Raw genomic sequence first — 26075 nt, forward strand, 5'->3', positions numbered from 1 at the left:
AGGGCACATTGCAGCAGCCTGCTGTCACATACAACTTTATGGACCAACCAGCACTGTCAGTTTAAAGTCACCCATTATTTGTCCAATTCTCAAAGGTAAATCAGGGCCTTTGATACACCATAATGACCACGAATATTATTTGTATGCTGGTATACAAAACAAAGGCGCCGTATATCTCCTAAAAAAACATCACTTTAAAAGAACTGCTCTGTGACCACCCTGGGTGAGCAGCGCACCAGCCGCAACTGAAAACCACTAAACGCTGAACAGCCAACGCAGGGCAACCCACCCCCATGAGCGGAAAACCGAGATTGGCGTTTCTGGTCCTTAAACTTCAGGTACTTGGTCGATAAAGCGAATTAAATAATAGTCATATTAAATGAAAGCTCTTACTCAGACATGTTGACGACTACTATAAAAATTAGGAGCAAGGATAATTATAAAAACTTTGTAGACCGGCAGGTGCCAGTCATGTTGGACAGCTACCAACTAACTCAAAATCCAAAGTTGATGTTTTAATCTTCCAACAGCGAAACTTCTTCAACAGCGAAACTTGGACACTTTATTGCAGTTTTCCACATCGTCTGCAATTTGCAGCTGACATGTCAGAGCCCTTCAATTCTAGCCCCGGCTTTGTTAGTCATTCATTTTGCTACTATAAAACTGCTTTTGTGCCAATGTGGAGGTGCATTTAGCTGTGTTTTCAGGTTTTTACGAAAATAATCAAGCCAGCCCTCAGCCTCGTGAGCTGCCGATGATTTATGATTTACCAGCTCAGCGAGGTTTTGCAACGCTGCGTGCCTTCAGATGCGTTATTTGAGATTTAATTAAGATCATAGCCTCTAAAATCCCTGTCAAATTAAAATTCACGGAAAACAATGGATTCTATATCCTCCCGCAGATTGCGCCCGTCCCATGCGTTGGACTAACAACACAAATGAATCGCCGTTTCCATGGCGTCAGACACTGGCTCCCCGATGTTGTTTGCTTTTGACACACACGTTGTTGTTGTTGTTTTCTGCAGGGAGCGCCCTCCCTGCCCTCCACCAACAACAGCAGATCTCTGGAGCCCAGAAACAATACTGAGGAAAAGCAGCGCGGAGCAGCAGGCACAGGGCTGCTCTCACGTTTTAGTCGAGGAGCCACCGCGCTGTGCTAAAATCTGGAATCGGCCCCCTCGTGAGGCCTGACACGCAAGTCCCACATCTGGCCACTATACATGCTTTACAGCCGCTGACCAACTTCCCAAAAAAGAAAAGTGCAGGCACCGTGATTTCTGTCGGGTGCCCTCAGTTTGTCTGGTGTTTCCTGACGCGCAAAACCCTCTACTTCTGATAATTTGTGAATATGTTTATATTTTGGGGGATTTATGACATTTTTTGATGTCAAGGGTTTTCTATTTTCTTGCCTTATCTCGAGATCTGATTAATAATCTCGGGCTCTGGAAGTGACAGGTGCTGGCAATCTCCTCCCTGGCAGACCGCTGCACAAAGTAACTGTCTTTGCCTGAAAGGGCTAATGCGCTCCTAATGAACAATAAATCACGTTTGATTATAAAGTGTCAGGCCAATCACTTCTCCGTTCGCCCCCTCGGAGGCCAGCTCAGCAGCTCTCTCTGCTGCACTCGGTGGGTGCTCCTGAGCGCCTCGCTCCCTTGCTCAAAAGTCCACCCAGAACCGAAAAGTGCCAAAACTAACATGAAACAAACAAAAACCCTTAAAAGTCCCGCTTTTACAGTCAAAACAAACTACCGGTCTAACTAACGCATGTGCCTACAGTATGCTAGGGTTCCCAATTCACACAAAAAACGTGCACTAAACTACAGCCATGTAATACAATGAAGCATACAGTCACTTGAATGCAGAAAAAGCGTTAAGCAAGAAAGACAAGCGCTGGTTACATATATACTCTGGCGTGAAGAAACTATTCAACATTTACATCTCAATTTTTTCAGGCATAAATTAAAAAAAATGTTGAAATAACTTACATTTGGAATCATTTTCCCACTTTTCGCGTTAAATATCCTGAGACATGTCATTTAAACGTGAAGTCTGTGTCCCTTTCCGAGTGAAAAATTAGACGAGTCAACACGCATCGCTTGCTGGGAGGGTGGGAGACGCTTCCCCTGTCTGCCAAACGTTGTGTATCGTTGCGCTACAAGCTCGCAACTTACTTTCCACTCAAATGAGGCAGGGCACGAAGGAGTTAATCCCGAAGAGGAAGAGTGTGCACTTTGCTCTAAACCTGCCTCCCACTTCCTAAATCCCCTCCCTCCTCCCTCAAAAAAAATGAAGAGAAAAAAATTCAGTTCAGAGCACCGAAATCGCGCAGGGTTAACACTCCAGTTTAGATCCTGTTACAACAAATATTCCCCGAGTCTCAAGCGCAGACCGGTGTCAAAAAACACACACCAAAAAATTCGCTCGACTCAGAAGCATGTCACATGGCAAACTGGGCAGCAAACAAATAAGAGCCCGTGCTGTGAAATTCAAACCCAGGCGAGCGCACGCTCGCAGCCTGGGCAGCCCGGAGAGGAGCGAGCTCGCAGCAGCCTCAGCAGCATCGTGGGCACGCAGCAAACAATAAGCAACGCTGCCGCTCTCGCTTATGTTTCACTTAGAAGCGTTTGTAATCAGTTACAAACGAGCCCGCGAGCCAGCAGTCGCCCGTGAAGCCAATGCACCCGGCGCGAGCTGTAAACACTGCTCCGCCTCGTGCGCACCGGCCCCGCGCGGCTGCAAACGTGAAATAAGACAAAGATTTACAAACATATTGTCTCCCGGGCAGCGGCAGCATGTGGGGCCAGCGCGAGCGCCTCTCCCCCCGCCGCCACCAGGGCTCCCGGAGCCGTGGCTGCTCCGGGGAGACTGTAAACTACTTGGTAAACAGATGGCTGCGAATACAATTTAAACGCGCAGCGCCCCTTTTTCCTCACTTACACAAAATTAACCTGTCAAGTTTTACGCGGGGAAGACACGCACACATAAAAAAAAAAATCACAAAATCAATCATATTGACAAACCTGACAAACTCCATTTAGCTGCCACCACAAACAGAGTGCTGGGCCATGAAGCTCTATTAAGGGCTGCCTGGTGTACAGTCTTCGACGTCCTCAGGTTACAGACAGATTGCACGCGCAAGGGTGCTTCTGGGCTGACAAGATGCAAAACTACCCAATCAGCCACGCCCTGCTCCACCAATCACAACCAGCCTCTAAACAGAATCAGTTCAAACACTCCACACAATGGGCCTCCTCTTTCCACTGACGGCAGGTGAAATAATGCTTTTGTGAGGAAAAAACGCGTTTCTCTCTAAAGTAACTGTAGTTGAATGCTGTTAACCCTCTGACCCAACTCTTAGGTGCATGGAGAGAGCGGCACAGATATGTATGTAACTATTAAAAAGCAACTCATGTTACACAAACACTTTGTTTACAGATTTCGCCTATAACAGGCAAAAAGAGGAATATATACCCCCCCCCCCCGAAAGAGTGGGCCCCCAACCTCTATTTAACAACCTTGATTATGTTTTTTTATTTACTTGCCTCAATTCCCTGGTTAAAACACATCAAAATTGAAAATAAAACAATAAACATTTGCAACAAACAAAAATACAATGTTTTCTATGTTTCTAGCGTGTAAAAAGATTCTTAGCATTTCGAGTATGATTTCCACCGACACAGGAAACATAACTTCGAAATCTACGTGTTTATCTTGTAAACAATTATAGGTATCGGAAATTCGGAATACATTCTTTGTTATCTGGACAAGGCAAAGAGGGAGCCTTAAATAGAGATGAATGATGTTTGTTGGCGGTAATGTGGTATCACCATACACAATCTGCACTTACCATCAAAGATCACACTTCTGACGTTTATTTGACAGCTTTGCGAGGGAGGGGAGTGGGAGGGGGCGTGGGAGTGAACCGAGTGACAATAGGTCCCAAGGCAGAAAATACACCTCCAGTTCAGTGATGTATTTATACACTTGATTACGTGGCTCACAGATCGGCACCAACAGCCCTCTGGGCACCTTTCAACTTTGAATATGTAAAGGAAACAGCTCTACTTCTATTATAAACAGGTTAACATAGATAATGTCTCAGTTTTTTAGAGTTATTACAAATATTTGTATACTTAAATCTACAGCGACTGCTATTAGAATTGCGGGGATTAAGCATTCTAGGTCTTTGCTATTTAATTTATTTTAGGTTTGGGCTATTTTACCATCTGATGTGGAGGACTGAAAATTAAATGGAACTCTTATTTTTTGAGGGAAACCAAACTTTTGACACAATACCTTGTATTCGATTACAGCTTTTAAACGGTTCCCAAGTTAGAAGTGACAGGGTGGCAAATGTAATAATAAAAAAAACTTTAGTCCCAAAGTGTTAGTTTGTCAAATACCGTTGTTAATTGGATATTTACATTTGCACATGGCTGACAATTCTCGTCCACTATTTAAATATACATACACAATGTAAAGGACGGTCAAGCAGGCCCAATTATTTTCATGCAATCCCCTGGCCACAAAAGGAACGCATAAAGGGTAAGGGCACATAGATGAAAAGAGAGAATTGTTCAATTGATGCAGATTCTGAATGTAGAGAAATGAACCAACTAGTAATTGGTGCCATATTTGAATATCGCTCTGTAGCTGCATTGAGCAGCTCGATGAAATGTTAAGCAACTGATTATTTCTCCGTCGTGTGTCAAAAAATCAAAGTTGGTCTCTTAATCTGAGCATTTTCCTCTGTCTCAAACTGAACTTAGTACAATTGTACGAAAAGAAGCAACTCTTAGTCATACTCAGTCTACTGACCTGTGCAGCTGTAGGAACCGATTCTAAGGCAGACATGCAGAATAGAAGTTAGAGGCACTCGAACTTAACATTGGAGGGGACCAAAAAGCAAACGTTGCACATGGATATGGAATGCACTTAGTGACCACCATCTTGCAATGTGATGGGCTACTTTTCAGTGTTTCGACACAATAAGCCCCAAACTCTTGTCATAAGTTTCTGCTGACTGCTAACACAACAAAGCACCACGGTTTGCAAACACATTTCCTATGGAAATTAGCAAGCAGTGTCACACACACACACACACACACACACACAACACAGCACCGGTGTAAAGCAACTGGAAAGAAGATGACCACAGGGGGACATCTGAGCTCTTGCATTATAGAATGGATCACAAGGGGGCAGACATGGTTTTGGATTGTGGACTGTAAAAAACCTAATAACGTCCAAGGAAAAGGTGAAAATGGACTTTCAGTAATGCAGACATTAGGTCGCAGTTATCTTGATGGTGTTTCGTAGTTGCCCGCTAGCGACCTTCTGATGCACATTTATTGCCACAAATGCAGATGACAGGAGGCACCAGCAGTCAGGAGATAGATCCTATCTGTTGTCCCACCAATTTCCCCCTCAAGGGGCTTCTTAACACAGCTCTGAAACCTGGAGAAAGGGAAAGCATGGGAACGGATGTATGTTGTTACAACGCATACTTTTACAACGCATACCTTTACAACGCATTTTTTACACCGCAACATCCATTACAACGCATTCCATTACAACGCATGCCATTACAACAAATTCTTTAAAACTACCTTTACAACGCATTCCACTACAACGCATACTACATTTACAACGCATACCATTACAACGCATACCATTACATTGCATGTATGGTAAGTATTGGATAGTGTAGGGGTAAAAATTACTATTCTAACTCCAGGGGGTGCAACAGTAGGGTAAGTATTGGATAATGTAGGGGTAAAAATTACTATTCTAACTCCAGGGGGTGCAACAGTAGGGTAAGTGTTGGATAGTATAGGTATGCGTTGTAATGGTATGCGTTGTAAAGACTGCATTGTAATGACATGCGTTGTAGTGGTATGCGTTGTAGTGACATGCGTTGTAATGGTTGCGTTGTAATGGCATGCGTTGTAATGGATGTTGCGTTGTAAAAGTTTCGTTGTAAAGGTAGTGCGTTGTAAAAGGTGCGTTGTAAGTGTTGTTTCCCATAGGAACTGCTGCTTTTGCACTCCATGCAGTGTCAGATTGGTAATGCGGGCACTAGGGCAATGCCCGAGGAGGGGCTGGCATCCTAATTGCAGCTGTAGGCTGCATTTATGAGTAGCCTGGGGGGCCGATTTGGGAGGTTTCTTCATTGTTCGATGCTTTCAGTGGCCTAGTGGGTGCCTGAGTGGCCTTTCTGCAAGCAGATGGGCCTCCATTACCTCCCTTTTATCAAGGGGCAGAGGTGTCACTCCCTTTCTCTCTCTGGGCTGGCCCCTTAATATATGCAAATTGAGTGGGGGCAGGGGGCCAGAGCAAAAGTGGCCTCACTTGTTTTCAGGTGTGTTTCACCAGTGTAAACAAATCAGTGCATTTTTTACCTACATTTCGCTGAAGCAGTGTTTTGCGGAAAAGCAATACGCAAATGTGGGCCACTCTTTTCTTTTGCCTGCCCGTGCCTATTTTTAATCCCATTCCAACCCTGACTCCACAGAGTGTGGGCCAAAGGTGCACTGGCAATAGCTCCTAACAAAAGCAGAAGTCCATCATGATGCTTCCCAGACCTCTGTGACCCCCTTCCCTGCCCTCTTAGCTCCAATAGAAGATGGCAGCCTTGATGGTTAAGCCACAAAAGAGAATAGTAAAAGGCACACCCTGGAACACTGAGCAGTATCCATGCCTGATTGGCAACACTCTGACGCGCTGTAGGTAACACCTAAATATTGGGCAGCAGAATGCCCCACAGAGACACCCTGACACAATGACCACTGCGATACAGACAGACACAATTGTATGTCAAGTACTGATTTGGCGTGATGAAATGATCCCTGTCATAATGATATGCCTTCTGGCACACAGACAGGCACCCAGTGTATATTTCCAACACACTGAACACTAAAAGGTGCCATGGCATACTTTGAAGAGATATCAATCAATCATTTAATTTGTAAAGCGCACTACTCACCCGTGAGGGTCTCAAGACGCTGGGGTGGGGAATGCTGCTACTGCTCGAAAACCAGGTCTTGAGGAGTTTTCTGAAGGTCAGCAGGTCTTGAGTCTGCCGTAGGTGGATGGGGAGGGTGTTCCCGGTCTTTGCGGCGAGGTGGGAGAACAATTTGCCGCCTGAGGTCGCTCTTCGGAAGCGGGGGACTGTAGCGAGGGCGAGGTCGGCAGAGCGGAGCTGGCGGGCGGGGGTGTAGAAGCCGAGTCGTCTGTTGAGGTACGTTGGTCCGGTGTTGTGGAGTGCCTTGTGTGCGTGGGCGAGGAGCTTGAAGGTTATCCTCTTGTTGACCGGAAGCCAGTGCAGGTCTCTCAGGTGGGGTGTGATGTGGCTGCGGCGAGGGATTTCGAGGATCAGGCGTGCAGAGGCGTTCTGGATGCGTTGGAGCCGTCCCATGAGTTTGACCGAGGCTCCTGCGTAGAGGGCGCTTTCATAGTCCAACCTACTGCTGACAAGGGCCTAGGTGGCTGTTCTTCTAGTTTCAGTGGGGATCCACTTGTAGATCCTACAGAGCATGCGGAGGGTGTTGAAGCAGGCGGAGGAGACGGCGTTGACCTGTTTAGTCATGGAGAGGGTGGAGTCCGGGATGACCCCTAGGTTGCGTGCATGGTTGGTGGGTGTTGGAGCGGGTCCCAGTGTGGTCGGCCACCAGGAGTCGCCCCAGGCCGAAGGGTTGGATCCAAGGATGAGGACCTCCATCTTGTACGAGTTCAGCTTCAGTCTGCTGTTCCTCATCCATTCAGCAACGGCCTTCATTCCTTTGTGAAAGTTGGTTTTGATGAGGGAGTGTATCAGCTGGGTGTTATCGGCGAAGGAGAGGATGTTGAGGTCGTGCCGATGGGCGACGTGGGTGAGCGGTGCCATGTAGATGTTAAACAGAGTTGGGTTGAGGGATGAGCCCTAGGGTACACCACAGATGATCTCGGTGGCTTCGGAGCGGAACGGGGGAAGGCGGACGCTCTGTGTTCTGCGGGAGAGGAAGGAGGTGGTCCAGTCCAGGGCCTTCTCTTGGATCCCAGCGTTGTGGAGGCGTGTTCATAGTGTGTGGTGACAGACCGTGTCAAAGGCGTCTGACAGGTCCAGGAGGATGAGGGCACCGTTTCTCCGCTGTCCAGCAGGGACTTGATGTCACCGGTGGCGGCGATGAGGGCAGTCTCGGTGCTATGGCCAATTAAGCATCGTTCTTCCATACAGAGAAACCACTTGCCATTGTGAGCAGTAGTTTGAAATATTGTCCTCATCCTGCACATTTAACGATGTCCTGGCAAAGTAGCCACTCTCTAAAATTTTAGTCTGTGTCCAACAATATTAGGCGGCATCCTGGCATATGTACCACGACCGTGACACATGAAGCACTAGCATGGCTTGTGAACTGTGTTATATAAAGAGTCACTCAGGCATAATGGGCATTAGTCTGGCACTTTAATCAGCATTGTGTCATAGTGAGAGGTACCTAGACACACTGAACCACCCTGGAATATTGGTTTTAATCTTATAATTTACCTGCTCCGTGGCATTTTGAACCACAAGACATACTGAACCTAAGTGGCATACTGAGTATTACTGCGACATTTTAACTACTACTGTGGTTAATTGACAGATGCCCTGGCACAATGAACCACTCTGTTATATTATGAGCCTGAGTGTAGTTCCAAACCGGCTGCATCCCCTAGATACCATGGCGTATCACGCTTCATGATAGCACATTTGAGATATCCTGGCATATTGAGAGGCACTTGTTATATTGGGCATCATTTGCACACACAGAAAGACACATCAGCTTCACAGGGAACACACTGCACTTTGGGAGGCATCCTGGCATATTCAGAGTCACTAGAGCACACTGGGCACTACCACAGCACACTAAGCTGCTCTTCACATTGAATGGTACCTAGGCAGATGTACCTTCACATCAACATTCAATTATATCATCTTGCCTTGAACTTAACATGGCCGTAGAGCCTAAACTCCTACCACTGGAGTCAGAATAGCAAATCGACCAGTTGGTGATCATGTCTATGTCAATGTGATGGTCATGTCTATGTAATGGTTATTGATGTGATGTAGGGGCATACAGCATATTGAATGACACATTGATGTCTCTCTCTCTCTCTCTCCTCCCCTTCCCCTTCCCGCGTGGGCAGTCAGCCATGGCCGATGGGCCAGTGACTGACTGCCAGCTGAGGGCAGGTTTTTTTTAAGGTCTGCTGTTGATAGCCAACAGTAGTTTATTGTGGTTTCTTTTGTGCAAACTCGACTTGAAGGTATTGGAGTGCTTTGCATGAGCACTAGTTACACTATGCAATGCCACATTTGTGGTCACTGGGAGATTAAGGGCCTGATTTAGATCTCAGAGGACGGGTATCCCATTTACTGAAATATAATTCCCATAATGGCATTTATATTTCAGCAGATGGGATATCCACCACCGCTGTGACGGAGTAACTCATCCGCCGAGATCTAAATCAGGCCCTAAGTGATTTGCCCAAACGCCGACACTCGAACCTGGCTCCTCAGTTCCAACGTCAACAACTCTGGCTATAACACCACATCCTTACAGTGCCACCCCCCTCCCCCCACCAACATGCCTACAAGTCCAGTAGATTTCTGATTTATGTGATAATCAAGGTCGAGCACACAGTGTTTTCATTCTTGACCAATGTTACTGACCCTACAAGCTTTAAAATTCATAATGTCCCACACATTTCTCGCAAAATTAGCCCCCTGATACTAACCAAGCACTGTTTTGTGAAAGGCTGCAGCCCTCGAATGTGGGCCACTTTTTTTTGGGGTGCCCAGCCCTATTTTCTGTCCCAATCTGACCATGTGCATGCTTGTATATCAATTTATTTATATATATATATAGACTGCTGAAAAACGAAAAAAAAGATTTCTCACCTGCATATTCTGGGTCGGCTCTTGCTTCTTCTCCTGTGGAATCCCGGGTACAAGGGGACATCGGGATTGTTGGAACGAGTCTTCAAGCATATATATATATATATATATATATATATATATATATATATATATATATATACACACACACACACACACACACACACACACACACACATATATATATATATATATACATCGTGAGAAAAAGAGAGTACGCACGTGAACGAGAAAGAGGATACGTAACTCGGAATAGTGAAATGTTTAATACAGTTGAATATTGAGATTGAGGGTTTTAGTTTTTAGTAAATGTCTATGAGTACAAGGAGTGTGCAGTTCCTATGTGGGTATCTAGGTCTTGTAATGTGGTGAGTCAAGGGGAAAGCTCATTTTTAGAGCGAGGGCCCTCACGCACTCTGGGAGGTGTCATGCATCATTATTGGGCAGCTCGTCTTTGGGCTGGAGCTGCAATGTCCAACAGGCCCACCGAGGGGGCTCTTTACCGGAGTTCTTTTCTCTTTTTGCCGATGTGAATTGTGAGGATGAGTGGTGAGGAAATGTGAGTAAAATTAGTACGAAAGGTGTGTATTAAAAATGACTGAGGGGATCCAAAAGAAAAAACGTGATTCGAGCATATAATAGATGTACTGATCTATTTTAGCTACAGTATGTGTAAGTCAAAAGGTCAACATGTTTCATGCCTATTACAGTCCCGAAGGATCATGGCATTTCGTCAGGAACAATAAGACCTTATTCTGCTCCAACAGGAATGGACAGGTAAAGTGTGTGCAAACCATGCCCTGTATACATTACCTGGATATTCAATATATCTCCTGGGGGCAGACCCAGAATTTCAAAACATAGGGCCCCAGTCGGACCGGTAAGGGCATACGCTATTGTGTGTGCCGGCAGCCAGTATAAGAATGCTGTCCGGGCTTCCAACCTACCCCTGGCTCTAACTGGCAGAGCACACACTTTACCTGTTCCATCCCTGTTGGAGTAGTATAAAGTCTTCTTGGTCCCGAAGAAATACCATGATCCTCCGAGACTGTAATAGGTATGATGAGCTTTTGGCTTACACTTACTGTAGCAAAAATAGGCCATTATCTGGCAGATGCATCAACGTAGCCTTTTGCAATTCCTAAATAGCGATTTTTAAGGAATCGCTATTTAGGAATAGCAAAAGCCTATGCATGTAGGAATCGATATTAAAATAGCGATTCCTTAAAATTCCTTAATTGCTACTCGCAAATTGCTAGTCGCAATTAAGGAATGCTGTCCCATTCATTCCTATGGGCCTACAGGCCCATAGGAATGTATTGGAGATTGCATGAGCAATTAGCGAGTACCAGTAGGAATTCGCAAATTGCTCATGCAATTTCACGGGTGCAAGGCTGTCAAAATGACACCCTGTTGCACCCCTGAAATTGATCTATGCACATATGTTGCACACACACATGCTCTAAGGGCATGTGTGTGAGCAACAGGAAACTTTAAAAAATGCACAAATGTGCTTTTTTCAAAGTTTTAGCAAATTACCAAGAAGTCCAACTTCATGGTGATTTGCTCCCCCTATTAGCGAATTCGCTATTTTTATTACTTTCATGCATTGCATTTAAGGAATCTCAATTTGGGATTCCTTAAATGCAATCGCAATTGAAGGAATCTCAATTTAGAGATTCCTTAACTTGCGATTTTTGCATTTGGGATGATGCATCCCAAATTCAAAAATACCGGGAGCAAAGGTGCAGATTCTGCGAATCTGCCCATTTGCTCCCGGTATTTACTTTGATGCATCTGCCAGTATATCTATTATATGCTTTGCTCGAGATACCCCATAAGCGTGGAGAAACTTGGCATATAGAGAACGTTTCTGCCTCTAGCCACTGGGACGGACGTAACAGCGTCATTCTCTGCTCATCAAAAACAACACAGAAAAGCCTTTTAGCTTCTTTTTTTTCCTCCGGCATCACAAAGACGATTAATCACAATTATATTTGGGGGTGACTATGGAAACTTGAAATTGGGATAACCAACGAGGAAGCTGGATAATATATAGTGCTTTCTAATTCTTTTTGATAGAGTCAAACATTTAGATCTGATTCAGAACAGCTACTTAACATATAAAAAAGAGGTCTCCACTTTTAACTTTTATTGATGGCAAATCTTCAAGTGAAGCGATTTTTGTATCAGAGGGCTTCCCACGGTTATTATATAACAATATCGTTAGGAGAGGAATATATTTTGTTGTCCTGAAGAAGGTGGTTTTATCTCTTACAATCCACCGAAACGCATTGACACCTAGAGTTTGTTAAATAAACATAGCATCCCATTTTGAATAGAAATTGGTTTCTTCACTGTGTTGTTCTAATGAATTCCTGCAAATTAACTTGATTTTATGACAAATGTGATTGTCTTATATGTTGTCGCTCCATTTTTATACTTCTTCATTTATATGACTATTTTTATAGGTCTCGTACATGTTTTTATATTGGTATTTATAATTAATTTCAACAGATATATTTAAAAAAGAAAAATATTTCTTATTACATTTGGAGATATAAATATTTTAATATTATGCGGAGTTCTCTGCTCTTTCAAGACTATACAAATATATGTGAAGTGATTTGATGTTTCAAGGCTGATCTGAATTACTAGTGACCTCCAAGGGAACTGCATATTTTTGACTGTTAAGTCTAGTATGGAGCTCTGTCCCTTTGGTCTGTGGGGCCCCTCTCTTTGCATTTGATGGACCTTACAAAAGGCCACAGTCCCTCCACCCTTGTATGAATGTGTAGTAAATGTCACCAGAACCAGAGATGGCACTATAGGACCATATTACATGTTACCTGTTATGCATTTTATATTTCATGTGTTTATTTTGGGGTAATTATTTTGAAAAAGACAGTTTTTTCTGAAGTGCATTTAACAATGGGCACCCACTAGAAATAGAAAGGTAAGGCTTTGTTCACTTTTAATGAATACATTTTTGATAAAACAACGGACAATGGTAATTCTGTGGCTGCAGCCTTTAACCCATAATTATGGATTCACAATCTATGCCGCATAAATTACATATTTCACAAAAATTTTGTTTCCAACTCAAAGGGATGAAAATAATACTGCCAGAGAATGTACCACGTAATTGCCAATGTTGCAACATGATTAAGAAAACGATGCAATATATTTTGGTCCCCCATTCCAAATTTGCCATTCTGACATTTGTATGTTTGGGTGCTTTTATCACATAAAGTGCGATGGTATAAAGATCCACATTTCACAGGGAAATATGAAAGAGGAAAAACATTTCACAGTTCCTTGTGAAACATGGGTTTCATCTTCACCGTTAAAGCGCCCAAACCAGGCTGCTGAGGTTTATTTATCAAGTCTATTAGGATTAGGTGGAAAGGTTATCTAAATTATCTGGCAGAAAAGAAATCATGTGATACCTTCAGTGGAATTATTATTTTTATCCATTTGAGTTAGAAACAATATTTTTGGTGAAATTTGTAAATTACGTGGCACATGTCAAAATCCATGGTTATGCAGTAAATGCTGCAGTTACAGAATCACATAAATCCCCTCACCTTCACCACTGCTATTTTATAAAAAATGTAATGAATGACGTTAACAAAAATAATCCAAACAAAAATAAAACATTCTAATTCCAATCAGTGGACATTGTTAGATGTACTTTGAAGAAAATGGCTACCCAAAATAAACATGTAATATAAAAAATACATACTGGGTAACACCTGTGGTATGGTTTTATATTGTCAGCTCAGGTTTCTGGTGAAATTTACAAACCACTCAGACTTGTCTTGTAGTGTACGAGCTCATTAGAACTCCTCAGTGGAAAGATTGGACCATGTTGTGTATTCTCTATAAATATCTAAACACATATCTGGAGCTTCATTTCAATATAAAAGACATTCGGATTATATTTTATTTTTTGGCACAGTAATTCGGATGGCATATTCATTTGAATAGGAAGTTTGATTGGTTCTATAGCTCCTGCCAAACAATATAAAACTGGTGGTTATGCACCTGACAAGATGTATGCTGGGAAGTTTTCTGCTGTACTTTGTTGGAACCTATAGGCCTTATTCCCTTTGTGGTGTGCAAAACTCACTGCCAGAAATACAGTTTATCTAATGTTTCCAACGGGTGCTTACATTATTAAGGTCAAAATATGTATGCACTTTACGGAAATCCTAATTTTAGGTACTGTGACGAATTTGACATACTGGATTATTTCACCAGAACCCATTTCGAACTGCCGCAAATCGTTGGTTTTGCAAAGCATATTTGCAAAAAATCTACTGGAAACCTCTGATGGATATCTGATGTGTAAATGACCCATTATCATGTTTAACTCCTATTACTGTATTTCAGATTACTTGAACCTTGAGATAGTCATACAAAAGTACACGTTCACTCTTAGTTGAAGGTTAGCCCTGTGCTAAAAGTAGATGGAAATTATTTTTTGCTACCATTTTCAGTGCTATGCCAGATACTGTCATTTCAATTCTATCCTAATGTTCTCTTACATATACACATTTTTTTTTACTGTGATAAGAAACAGAACCCGTAGAACGTGCAAGGGTCTGCTCAACAGCATTTGTTTTAAAATAATGTCCTAATATTGTTTATGAACAACGTTCTTTATGAAACATAATGCAGAAGTTTGTTTTATTGTGAATTTTTATAGAGGGTGGTTGTGTATAAAGTAAAATAAATAAATGCATCGTATCAAGCCAATCTTAGAAAAATAAGCCAGAGGAAAATATTAAGGAGACTTGTACATTACTCTGGAGACAAGTTCAGGGACTACCCTTCTGGTGGTGCTACTGTGACATGCAGATGAGGCCTACCATTCTGGGATGCTTGAGTGACTGGAAACTGGAACAGGCTATTTAAAAATCCAAGGCGCGGATCGATGGTGCCTTTAGGCTCAATTAGCAAGGAGTACTTTCAAAAGCTGCTGTATCACCTACAAGATAGTAAGATCCTGGGCACTGGTCTACTTAGCCCTAAAAAGTTACCAACGCAGGAAGCCAAGGCTGCGCCAGTCCTGAAACTAAGTGGTATGAATTTAATAGGCCAAGCTTTAGCCATCAATGTAGCAAGGGTTTGAAGCAACATTTGCCTTCACAACTAACTTTACCATCACTTGTGCAATAAAGTGAGAATCTAAAGAGCCACTTTTCCAAGAAGCAACTCATCAGGTTTTACAAGTGATTAATCAGTTCCACAAGCCCCTGTCCCACCACTTAGCTCTCCAGTCTTCCACTAAATGTGGAACATGATCTGGAAGTGTCCCACCTTCCTGGGCTATCCCTCGTACCCATGATGTACATTTTGTCTATCCATTTCCTGTTAGGATAGAACTTACTTTATTTGTACTAAACACATATACAATGGGGAAGAGTCTATATTTGCTCTTTTTATCCTGGGCAAATAGTGTTTATTTCCTTGAACAGAGACATGGGCCTTACAGTGAGTGACCTCAAAGATGACCACCAGATTTTTCATCTTGAATCTCCCCTGAACTTGGCTGGAGTAAATGAAAGCCACCTAACGTGGGAGTGTCTCTGACACAAGTCTCCAGGTTAGTGATCAGTCCTTGTTGCTTACTTAGCTGGGTGGCTCAGTCTGATGCCCAAGCTGAGAGGGATTTGGTTCAAGAGATATGTTTCCAGAGCTTTTAGTAGTGTACACATCTCATCCAATGAAGTGTTGGTGAGAATGGTGAGAATGGCTAGGAATTTTGCTTTGCGTACCACCATCTCTTCAATTTTAGGGAATTTCCGACGTTCCATTTGAGACTGCCATCTACACCATAGAGGTGAAATTTGCCAGAGAAGACCTGCTTTTCAGCAGATTTTGTTACATACACAGAGGTGTTATTGAGGGTTTTCTGGAATTACAGTGTCATGGCTGTTGTGGAATATTTTCGACAAAACATTTTGCTTTGGTATGAATTTAGCACAAATTGTGAGCAAATGGTTAATACATTTTATCTCAGGAAGCTATTAACCTTATTAACTAAGGACATATTAGCTCTGCATTAGTAATGTGCAGCTGAGAAGTGTGGAGCTAGCAGTTCACGCGGGGTCGGTACTTAACTATGTTGGCAAACTAGCTGGCAGCCAGTGGTTTATGGCACTGCAGTTGGCACTTCACGACCCATCCAAATTCTAAACACATCACACCATCAAGCCGCGCCAGCATTTTCAGACAGCCGGCTTTATATCAATTATAATCCCTATTATTCTGCCACAAGAAATGCCCTTTCCCATACATCTCTGGTCCAATTCTCTTTAAAAATCTAAAATGGTAATGTTATTTTTACAGTAGCCATATAATATATATGCCCTGTGTCTTATTGAATGCTTTTTTTCTTCGCTATGTCTCCTAGGGTTTTATAGTTCGGGTAGACACACAAATTCCTTCTCTAACTATAACACCTGGTTTAGGTGTTCAGTATTAGAGCAGGAGGAGTTCATCTTCAGGAGAAAGACGCAGTAGGGTCTATAATAGTCTAACCTGGTAGGAGAGCACAGCAAGCTTAGTACTCACTGGTTAGAACACTTCACGTGAATTGCAGATCACAGACTAGAATCACTGAGAGACAACTCTGCATTTCATTGTTTCAAGGTTGATAAAAGCAGCACCACTGAGTGTAGTATTATGAATATCTTTTATGTGCAGTGCTATGCAATCACAAAACAGGGGTAGCAAGTGCTGTAAATATAACCAGGTTATTTAATATTATTCAACAGAGACCTCAACTTATTAGACGGTAATTAACAAAATATGCTAAGTAAATATCTAATGAAAATGCTATGCATGGCAAGCTGTCACTCTATTTGTCTTCCCGCGATAGAGATTTATTGCGTGTTCATGAAGCGCTTTACATAACAATGCGTTTTTGATGTGAAAAATATAGCACTAGCTGGTGACTTTGTTCTGCCATCTAGAGGTCAGGAAGAGTTACAACAGACAAATTAAATTTTTGCTTTGAACTGGTCAGGCACCTGCTTCATCTCTTTTTACTTGTAATACCACTTAGAATGCATTTATTTTATTTATTTTGGTGGAATTCTAAAGCACTTATGTCTAAGCGCTGTACAAATTCAATAAGAGGGTACAATTCAATATGAACAATGGAAAAGAATACAAACAAGAAACCAAAACGAATAAGAGACAGTAAAAAAACAGGGTGGTAAAGCGGAAAAAAAGAATTAGTTTACATTCCATTAGCTAAAAAATACAAGAAACCAAAGTCACATCTAATCTCGACACGATTGCAAAAACAAATGAGAAGAGGAGACAAAGCTGGGGACTTCATTACAAGATTGAGCACAAGTTGAAAGACCAGGCCTAGTTGTTTATAGTCTGTTGGTGAACGGGATAATATTGCAAATAAAGCCAAAAACGGACACAGCTCAGGACTCTTGGGGGCAGCGGCAAAGGCCAGCAAGACCGCACGTCGGCAAGTCTTGAACCAGACATTTTCTTGTAAACTGGTGCCTTCTTCAAACCCAGCCACATTCTCTGCTTCAATATACAAAAGGAGAAGTATTTTCTATATCTGCCAATATTCTGCTAATATTGTGCATATATTCTATATTTCTTAATCAAGAAACCACAAAAGGTGCAGAATAGACCGACTCCTAACACTCTAATTAAGCTACTTTAATATTCATGAGGAGCAACCTACTATTTTGGTACTGCCGGAGAGACACCCCTACAGCCAAGTAGCTGCGGCCGCTGCAGGTAAGAGTGGTAGGGCGGTGGGGCCGGCTGAGGGAGGGGATTTCGACAGACGACCACAAGGGAAAATTAAATAAATAATTATTTCCCCTCATAGTCGTCTCTCAAAATCACCCCAGTCTGCCCCACTGCCCTTACCTGCAGAGGCCTTGGCTACTGCTAAGTGTGGTATACTTAACTTCAGCATTACTGGTCAATTAGGAGTTGGGGAGGTCGGAATGAGGCTTATCAAAGGTTGCACAATTAGCTTACCACATGCTTTTTCTGTTTCTGACTTATTTTCCCCGTGCATATTTTGCAAGTATTTTGTGGTGGTATTTACAAGAGACAACAACCAAGAAATGCAGTAAAACTTATTATCCTGATTCAGGGTGCAAATGTCCTTTGAGACCGAAACAAGTTATAGGGGCACTCCTAATAAAGCCATCAGTCCAGTTCATTTAAAGACTAATATTTTGCCAGCTGTCCCAACAGCTGGCATGTTGGTATTACGATAAATGCACCAGTATACTAAAATGCTTAAGGGATGATTAGCACCCATTCCAAATTTGAATATACTGCAGTATGATCCAATAATAATAAAAGAATATAAAATCAGCTAAAAAAAATTGTCAGTGCATAGTTAAATCCAGTGTAACCCAATCAAGAAAATCCATGTAAGCAATATGAGCTCCTCAAGTAAAAAAACATGCAGGAAATTCGTCTACAATTTCAGTATCTTTTCGTATGATTCGTGATGTCAGATCATGGTTTTACGTAGCATCGAACAGCATTCATGGTGTTTTACAATATACCACAGGCTGTACATATGAATACATTTTTTTTACTCCATATTTGGGTTAGTTTTTTAAGTGGGCCACAGGACAAGTCACTCTTTAGTTTAGATTCCTTGTAAAAAGAGGGTACCACTTAATTTTATATTGTCACAGCAGTGCCTTGAAGCAATTGAATTCCATTCAAATCTACAGAACATTATTTCGTTTTTAAATTTTTTATTTCTAAACGTCTACACACAGCGAAGATACTAATAGTGGCTACTGTGAGTGAGTAGATGCATTGGAGTGCTCGATCTTCTCCCATTCTAAACAACATTTCTTTACCATTAACCAGGACACCTTGAAGTGCATCTGAAGTTTGCATCTTAGGTTCAGTTATCCCAGTACCTAGGGAGTTATCCTTGCTTTTATGTAACCAGAACATGAATTCAATAACACAAAGAACTCGATTATGAGCTACACAGTACTGGGGTCGAGATAAAATAAATTGCAATTTTATAGTTACTCCCTGTAAAATTGACCCAGTACCGTAGAATTACAAGTAAGACCTCTTGAATTGAGTAACTACAGTGTGGGACTGATTTTTCCAGTCATAAAATCACATGGAATACGCAATTCAATGTGGTTTTAATGCATACATTTACCACCTGGTGGTAAACATATGGGCCAGCAAGTGGCTGGGGTGAGGGGTAAGGGAGGTAGAGGAAGGAAGGGGAGTTTTTCAGAATTAGGGGGCAGAATTAGGCTTGGCCGCAGCTGCGGACAATGCTTAAAGAGATTATTCTGGCCAGAATTACTGTCCGTAAAAATAGTGTTTGACTGTCCTACACTGGATGAGGAAAAACCAAACATCTCATAATTATGTGGAATGAAATGAACAGTAGCGGCCGGCATGGCTCGCGGTTAGGGCGCAGGGAGGGTGGGGTCACCCAGGGAGGGGGGATCATATTAAAAAAATAAAAAAATTCCATTCCACTGGGTCCCGCATCTTCACTGCTCCTGCTCTCCTGCTTTCCTACCTCTGACAGGAAGAGAAAGCAGGCAGCCTGGCACCCTTCCCATGCCAATCACAATGCTGTGATTGGTCAGGACGGCCTCCAGCCAGAGGCTAATGTGGTGGCATGTTCTCCATGTAGGCTCCAAAGCATCCTGCATGGAGAATGACAGAGTGCACATCACTGGTTTGGGTGGCCCGAGAGGGTCGGCCAAACAGTCTTTGTGCACTCAGGAGTGGGCAAACCACTCCTCCCCTGCTCAAAGAGCAGAGCAGCCCACCCCACGCAATGCGCAAAGCAAACATAAAATGGTAATAACTAAAACTTATTATCATTTTATGTTTTGGCTTTCTCGCACTGTGAGAAAGCAGTGGGGCAAGCTCCTCCGCTCTAGTGGAGGAGCCACCCCTGGAAATGAACACATAAAAGCATGCGTTGATTTTGTTCCCCTTAACTTGCAGTCAGGGGGCTATAGAATTCAAAAGGCATGCCCAAACTATAAGATATCCTTCAACTACAGAAAGTAAAACATAGCATTTATAAGGTGCACACTATCTGCATGCAGTAACTCATAATTCATAAACGTATGCTCAATTGACACTCGTGGCTTTTTAAGGCTGCAAAAAAGTGTCAACTTAAAGCGTCCTTCCTGACAGAACTATTTTTTGATTTTAGACCAGAGGAACTTTAATAGAAATCGCCAAGTCATTCCATATCTGGCCTGGCCAACCACAAAGTGGATTTCAGAACAACCATCCGTGGTAAAAGACATCAGAATACTTGTGAAGACTCAAAAACAAATTTTTTTTAACAGCATATTTTGTAACATTAGTTCTCTTCTGACAAGGACGCTTTCAAGTGACAGCTCCATCGGAGTAAAATGAACTTCTTAGCAGCTCAGATTACTTCTCTCCTCAATGCTTACTTTGCCAGTGGTTGATGGCGGTGGATATCAGTACTCCTTTGTGGGGCCCAACACTAATTCATCATCAGACTCTGACCCAGAGCAAGAAATAGAAATCCACAAAATGGAGAAGAAATAAGGAAGAGGAACAAAAGAAAACAGTGATAAAGAGAGAAAGCAGGGATGAAAATGAACCTGCAACAGTGAGATAAATTGACAGGAACTGTAGGATGGAAGTTGAAAAAGACATGAGGTGGAACCAAAACTAGACGGCCATGGCATTCAGCAGACCTGGCATTTAGTGTTGGCAATGAACTCCTAAGAAAAACTCAGGGACTCTGTACTTATTTTCCAACCAGACCACTACATTTTGGAACCGTCTTTCAGTCGACATGAAGCTCCACTCAACCTTAATTTAGCACAATTAGGGTTTTCCTGTTCATACAGTACCTACATGCAACACAACTCTAGCAACAGCAGGTAAACAGGGGAACAGCAACTAACTGCAGAACATGTCTAGAGGAAATTCTGCTTGCGGTATCGGTGGTGAAAAGACTTGGGTAAATAAAATGCTGATGAGTATTTGCATTGCTGACTCAATGAAGCTGTTGAATTTCACAGAAAAAAGGGCTCCCTTCTTACCACTCATACGACCCACACTTTTGTCTTTTGAGGTGCTTGGCTTATAGAACTATCTTGTTAATTTCCATTTTCAAGGAGCTGCATCAAAATATGAACTAGTGTCATGGAGTCCGGCTTTCTTAGTGTGGTCCCATTTTCTGCACTATTTACACCAGCCTATATTCAACCCACTTCATAGGGCTGATACAAATGTCATGTTTTCAATCTCAAAAAGGCATCCCATGTCCTGTAGCTAGAGTACCACATATTTGATCCGTAACCGTTAATAGGTGAGGTAGCACAGCTAGTTAAAGTAGGAGTTTTGGAAACTGCAAACAAAGGGGCTTATTTACGTCACTTTTCCCATGTTAAAAATGACGTAAAAGTGGCGCAAGCGGCTTGTAAATAAGCCCCAAAAACTTTTGTCAACACCTCCAAGACTAGCTCAACCTATCATCATTAAAGATTAATAAAAATTAGCATCACCTTTGTAAAAGAATAGACACTTTTAACTGTCTGCATTTTATCATAAGTTGTAGATCTACAAAATCCCCTTGATTGAAAACCAATGCTTTATTTGTGCTGATTGTTGCAGGTGGTGGGCATTGGCACTCTTTCTTTGGGAGCTGGACTTAGCTTTAATGATCAGACTTTGACACAGAACAAGAGAGAAAATAGAAGAAATGAGAGAAAGTAGGAGGAAGAGAAAGATAGGAAAAAGGGACAAAGGAAGTAAGCAGTGGTGAAAAAGAGTAAGATAAAGAGGCAAGTAGTGTAGGGTGGAGAAAGAGAAATGCACGTAGGAGAATCAAGACTAGGCAGGTTTCCTATGTCACGGCCCTGGTATTCGGTAGCGCCGGCTGCAGCTGGGCCCCTGCACTTACATTTTGTACAATTTAACTACTGGTGAAAGCATTTGATACATTTATACCCACATGTTTTTAGCAGTTAATCTGTTAAGGACTCCTAAAGTCCTAGAAAAACACACCTATTTTGTACAAAGAATTAAAAGAATGCTGGTCAAGATACAAAATTCCCTCTCATGAAATTGGCACCAATTATTGTGTCTATTACTGATAGGACAGCTTCTAGACTCTTTGTATTTTCATTATGAACACAGAGTTCTCTCACCAAAGATGCTAATTAGGGACCGCAATGAAAGGTGGCGGTTTTGCTATAATTAAAAATGCAGGGGGCTTGGGACTGATTGGTATCTTTCTAATAGATTTAGAGTGTTTCCACCACAAGCATCAGAACACTGCAAGGTCTTTATTCATTAGATTTGTGTGATATGGCAGGTGATGCATCTTTCTTTGTGTTGTTGCAATAGATTAATTATTAAAATTTGGTGGGAATCATGATAATTTGTGATAATTACAAACCAGAAAGGTACTGAATCATGTCTGAAATACTAATTAATCAAAAGGTGAAGGCAAACAGGAAGCCCTATCAAGTAGTATGTAAAGTCTTAACAAGGGCAGGAGTAATATTATCCTTTAATTAGTACCTTCTGTTGTTCAAATATTGAAATGCCCAAACAGACTTAGAATAATATTGCCACTTAAATTAAAAATAAATTGTTCACATTGCAATATGAAAACCAGCAATTAGATCCAGCTCACAAATGACATACCAACAAAATAGTTGCATTTATCTTTTTTACGGGTATTATATTTCATTGTTTTGATATGCTGTGTGCTAGCATTCATGCACAAGAAAGTGGTAATGTAATTCTATGTAATCATTTAGATATTTGCATTCTTTTTGTAACAAGAGTATTACACCCCCAGGAAATAGAGTTCCGGTTGTTTATCAGCTATGCACAAAAAGAAAACACAAACAACAGAAATGACATGAAAAACTGTGACATTTCTAGAACAATACAAAACAACTACAGCTTCTATGAAATTGTGTTTATGTGCACATACTAATCCATGTGCGAATGTGTTTGTGTATTTATAGTTAGTACCTAGTTTCCACAGGAATGTTTTTTTTTTACTTGCTTATATCTTTTGCACCGTTTGACGAATCTACACAGAATTTTCCCCCAAAAAGTATGCTGCTGATTCTAGTTCTGCATTAAAAGTTTTGGGGTGATTTGTCAAGCAAGGGCGGAGAAAAAGGGGGGCTGGTCTAAATGTGTGTTTCCCATGTTAATTCCCATAGGGATTTTAGACACAACTACAGTCTGAACTGCTAAACGGAATTACACCAAATTTAGTAGAAAAGTAGATCTTGTTGCGGAAAGCAACTTTTTTTGTGATTTGGTGTAAATCTGTTCAGTAGTGCCATGATTGGCTGACCGCAACCTGAGAGGAAACTTGCAGCTGCCATTTTGTTAATTGGGACTCAGTTTCCCTGCGGAGAAAATAAACTTTAAAAGTGGTAGAAAGTGTCAGGGTACAGACACTCTGACCCTATGGGACTAATGGAAGGGTCTGTGAGGGACCCCTCATGGGCAAGAATTTGTTCCAAAACCTTTTATTCTCACCTGAGGGTCTATGGATCCAACCCGGATCATCCCGGATTCGGGTGGATTCACGGATCCAGACCCCAATAAAAAAAAATACACTCACTCACAGATTCACACACCAACATACACACTTACTCACATACTCACACACCCACTTACACAACCACTCACAAACCCATGCAGCCACTCATACACCCATCAACAGACCTTCAAAACCACTAACACATATCCACAGACCCTCAAACCCACTCACATCCACTTATACACCCACTCACACACCCTCAAAAACCACTCACACACCTACTCACACACCCAAACAGCCAGTCACATGCACTCACACACCTCCCACACACTCGCACACCCACACAACCACTCACACATCCAGGTTGCAAGGACATCATAGTTAGGAAATAGGAATATAAAAACATATAAATTCCGTGAAAAAAACAAAGGTTACAGAGACGTTATAATTGGGTTCAGATTTTACACACACAAAACCATAGAAATTAAGCAGTTATAGTTATCTCAAGTAACTATAACTCATGCCCTAAGGTAACAATAACTCACACCCTCGTAATGTGGTGCTAATTACCCCACGTTACATCACTCATGACTCTTTGACAACATTGACAATATCACTGCAACATTTGCAATGAAATTATTGATGAGGAAACTGTGCAAGGCGGACAGCGCGAGTTATAGTTATCTTAGAGCACAAGTTATGGGTCACAAAATGCAAAATCATGAAGCATTTTTCATAGACTTCTTTAAGAAGCACTGCTGCAAAAACTACTGAACGGAATTACACCAAATTTGGCAGGAAGCTAGATCTTGGTCCACAGATTGTGGTTTATGTGATTCAATATTGATGCTGGCCCCATGGATAGGGTTCCCAGGGCCTTTACAAACACGGGAGGGGAGCAGCTTATCTCTTCTGCTTCATATCGAAGTTTTGTCCACAGAGGTTGGGGGACATAGGGCCTTTACTGGTTCTGAGAGGGTGCTGCCCACCCCTTCCCCTTTCAAATTTCAGTGGGACCCAGGTAATGGCTTTACCGGGGCCCTTATCGGCCCAGGGAGCAGGGTTTCGCGACCCTTCCTTTATTATATTTCAGACCCAGAGAGGGCGGCCGTGATCCCGTGGGAGCACCACACTATTGCGGCACAAACCCTGATTTTGCTTTTACATTTAGGTCCAGGGGGATGTCCCTCTGGGACCGTACCACAAGGGCTAACCCTGGCCCCATATATCAGCTTTTTAATAACTATTTTCATAACCGATGACTAGTTCACCGGAGTCCAGTAACGGCTACCACAGCATTTTCTCTCATGTTACAGCCAGCCAATCAGAGCGCTTGCTCCCATGAGAGTGCACTCCTGCAGAAGCGATGATGCCCAAGGGAAAAAACTCCCTAGGCCAATCAGAACGCTCTATTTTTTAAATTTGGGTTTGAGGGACTCTCAACCATCCAAATATATTTCATCTTTTATTTCTCAAAAACTACTGAACACACTTGAATCAAATCACAATAAGTACACTTTCTGGACCAATATCTAGCCTCCTGCCAAATTTGATATACTTCCATTCAGCAGTTTTTGCAGTATCGCTACCTAAAAACATCTATTGATGCATGGGGAAATTTGGGTTTGGGATCCCACCTTTTCTCTTGGCCCCACACTTGACAGATCTCCCCAAAACGTTCATGGAAGGAGCTGAGGCGGATGAACATTTTTTGGGGAACGTTTTGTGAAGATTCGTCAAATGGCTTCAAAGTTATAAGCATACCAGAAACACTTACTATTGAAACGCAGACCTAAGTAGAACTACCCACTTTGCCACTGCCAGTGGGTAATATATATATATAAATTCACAGAGGAAAAAACAAAGGTTAAAGTAACATTATAGTTAGGAGAGATGTTCAGTAACAGCGAAAAGTTTTAGACACTAAAAACCACAGAAATTCTGCAGTTATAGTTAGAGTTATCTCAAGTAACTATACCTTGTGCCCCTGCAGTACTCAGTTTTCTCATCAATAATTTTATTGCAAAGGATGCAGTGATGTTATCAAGGATGTCACAGAAGATGTCATGAGTGATTTAACATGTGGGGTATTAGCAGTGCATGACAAGGGCAAGAGTTATAGTTACTTGACATAGCCGTAACTTCGGGACAGCTCCTACGCTTTGGCGGACGAGCGTCGCCCCACTGCTTACTCGCAATGCGAGAAGCCAAAACATAAAACGGTCATAGCTTTTACTTATTATCATTTTATGCCTGCTTTGATCGGTTCTGCTCTGCTCTCCGAGCAGGGCAGGGAGGAGGGGTTTGTCCACTCCTGAGTGCGCAAAGAATGTTTGGTCTGCCCACTCGGGCCACCCAAACCAGTCATGCGCACTTTGCCCTTGCATGGAGAACATGCCCACCCCTCTAGCCTCTGACAGTGTCATGGTGCTCCAGACCAATCACAACTCAGCATTGCAGAATTGTGATTAGCTATGGGGAGGGAACCTGGCTGCCTGCTTCCTGTTCCTGTCAGAGGCAGGAGAGCAGGAGAACAGGAGCAGAGAAGACGCGGGACCCGGCGGAAAGGTAGGTTTTAATTCATTTT

General features: G+C 42.3%; 1 protein-coding gene across 23 annotated transcripts in view; it reads right to left on the reverse strand.

The window, feature by feature from the left end:
• FOXP1 (forkhead box P1) overlaps positions 1–26075 on the reverse strand; it is an 875723-nt gene that overhangs the window by 159004 nt on the left and 690644 nt on the right. For 4 of the 23 annotated variants that reach the window (XM_086938912.1, XM_086938907.1, XM_086938911.1 and 1 more), the window contains exon 1: positions 3023–3134. The exons of 15 other annotated variants lie outside the window; for them this stretch is intronic. Coding sequence is in view for 4 of the 8 variants with exons in the window: in XM_086938909.1 (XP_086795035.1) it covers positions 1988–2038 (51 nt within the window). In the remaining 4 variants the exon portion in view is untranslated. Of the gene's footprint in view, positions 1–1987; positions 2826–3022; positions 3135–26075 lie in introns of those variants that run through there. 4 more of the 23 variants (XM_086938905.1, XM_086938904.1, XM_086938909.1 and 1 more) reach the window with 3 other exon arrangements.

The sequence above is a fragment of the Lissotriton vulgaris genome, chromosome 9 (genome assembly GCF_964263255.1).
Source record: "Lissotriton vulgaris chromosome 9, aLisVul1.2, whole genome shotgun sequence".
Classification (NCBI taxonomy): domain Eukaryota; kingdom Metazoa; phylum Chordata; class Amphibia; order Caudata; family Salamandridae; genus Lissotriton; species Lissotriton vulgaris.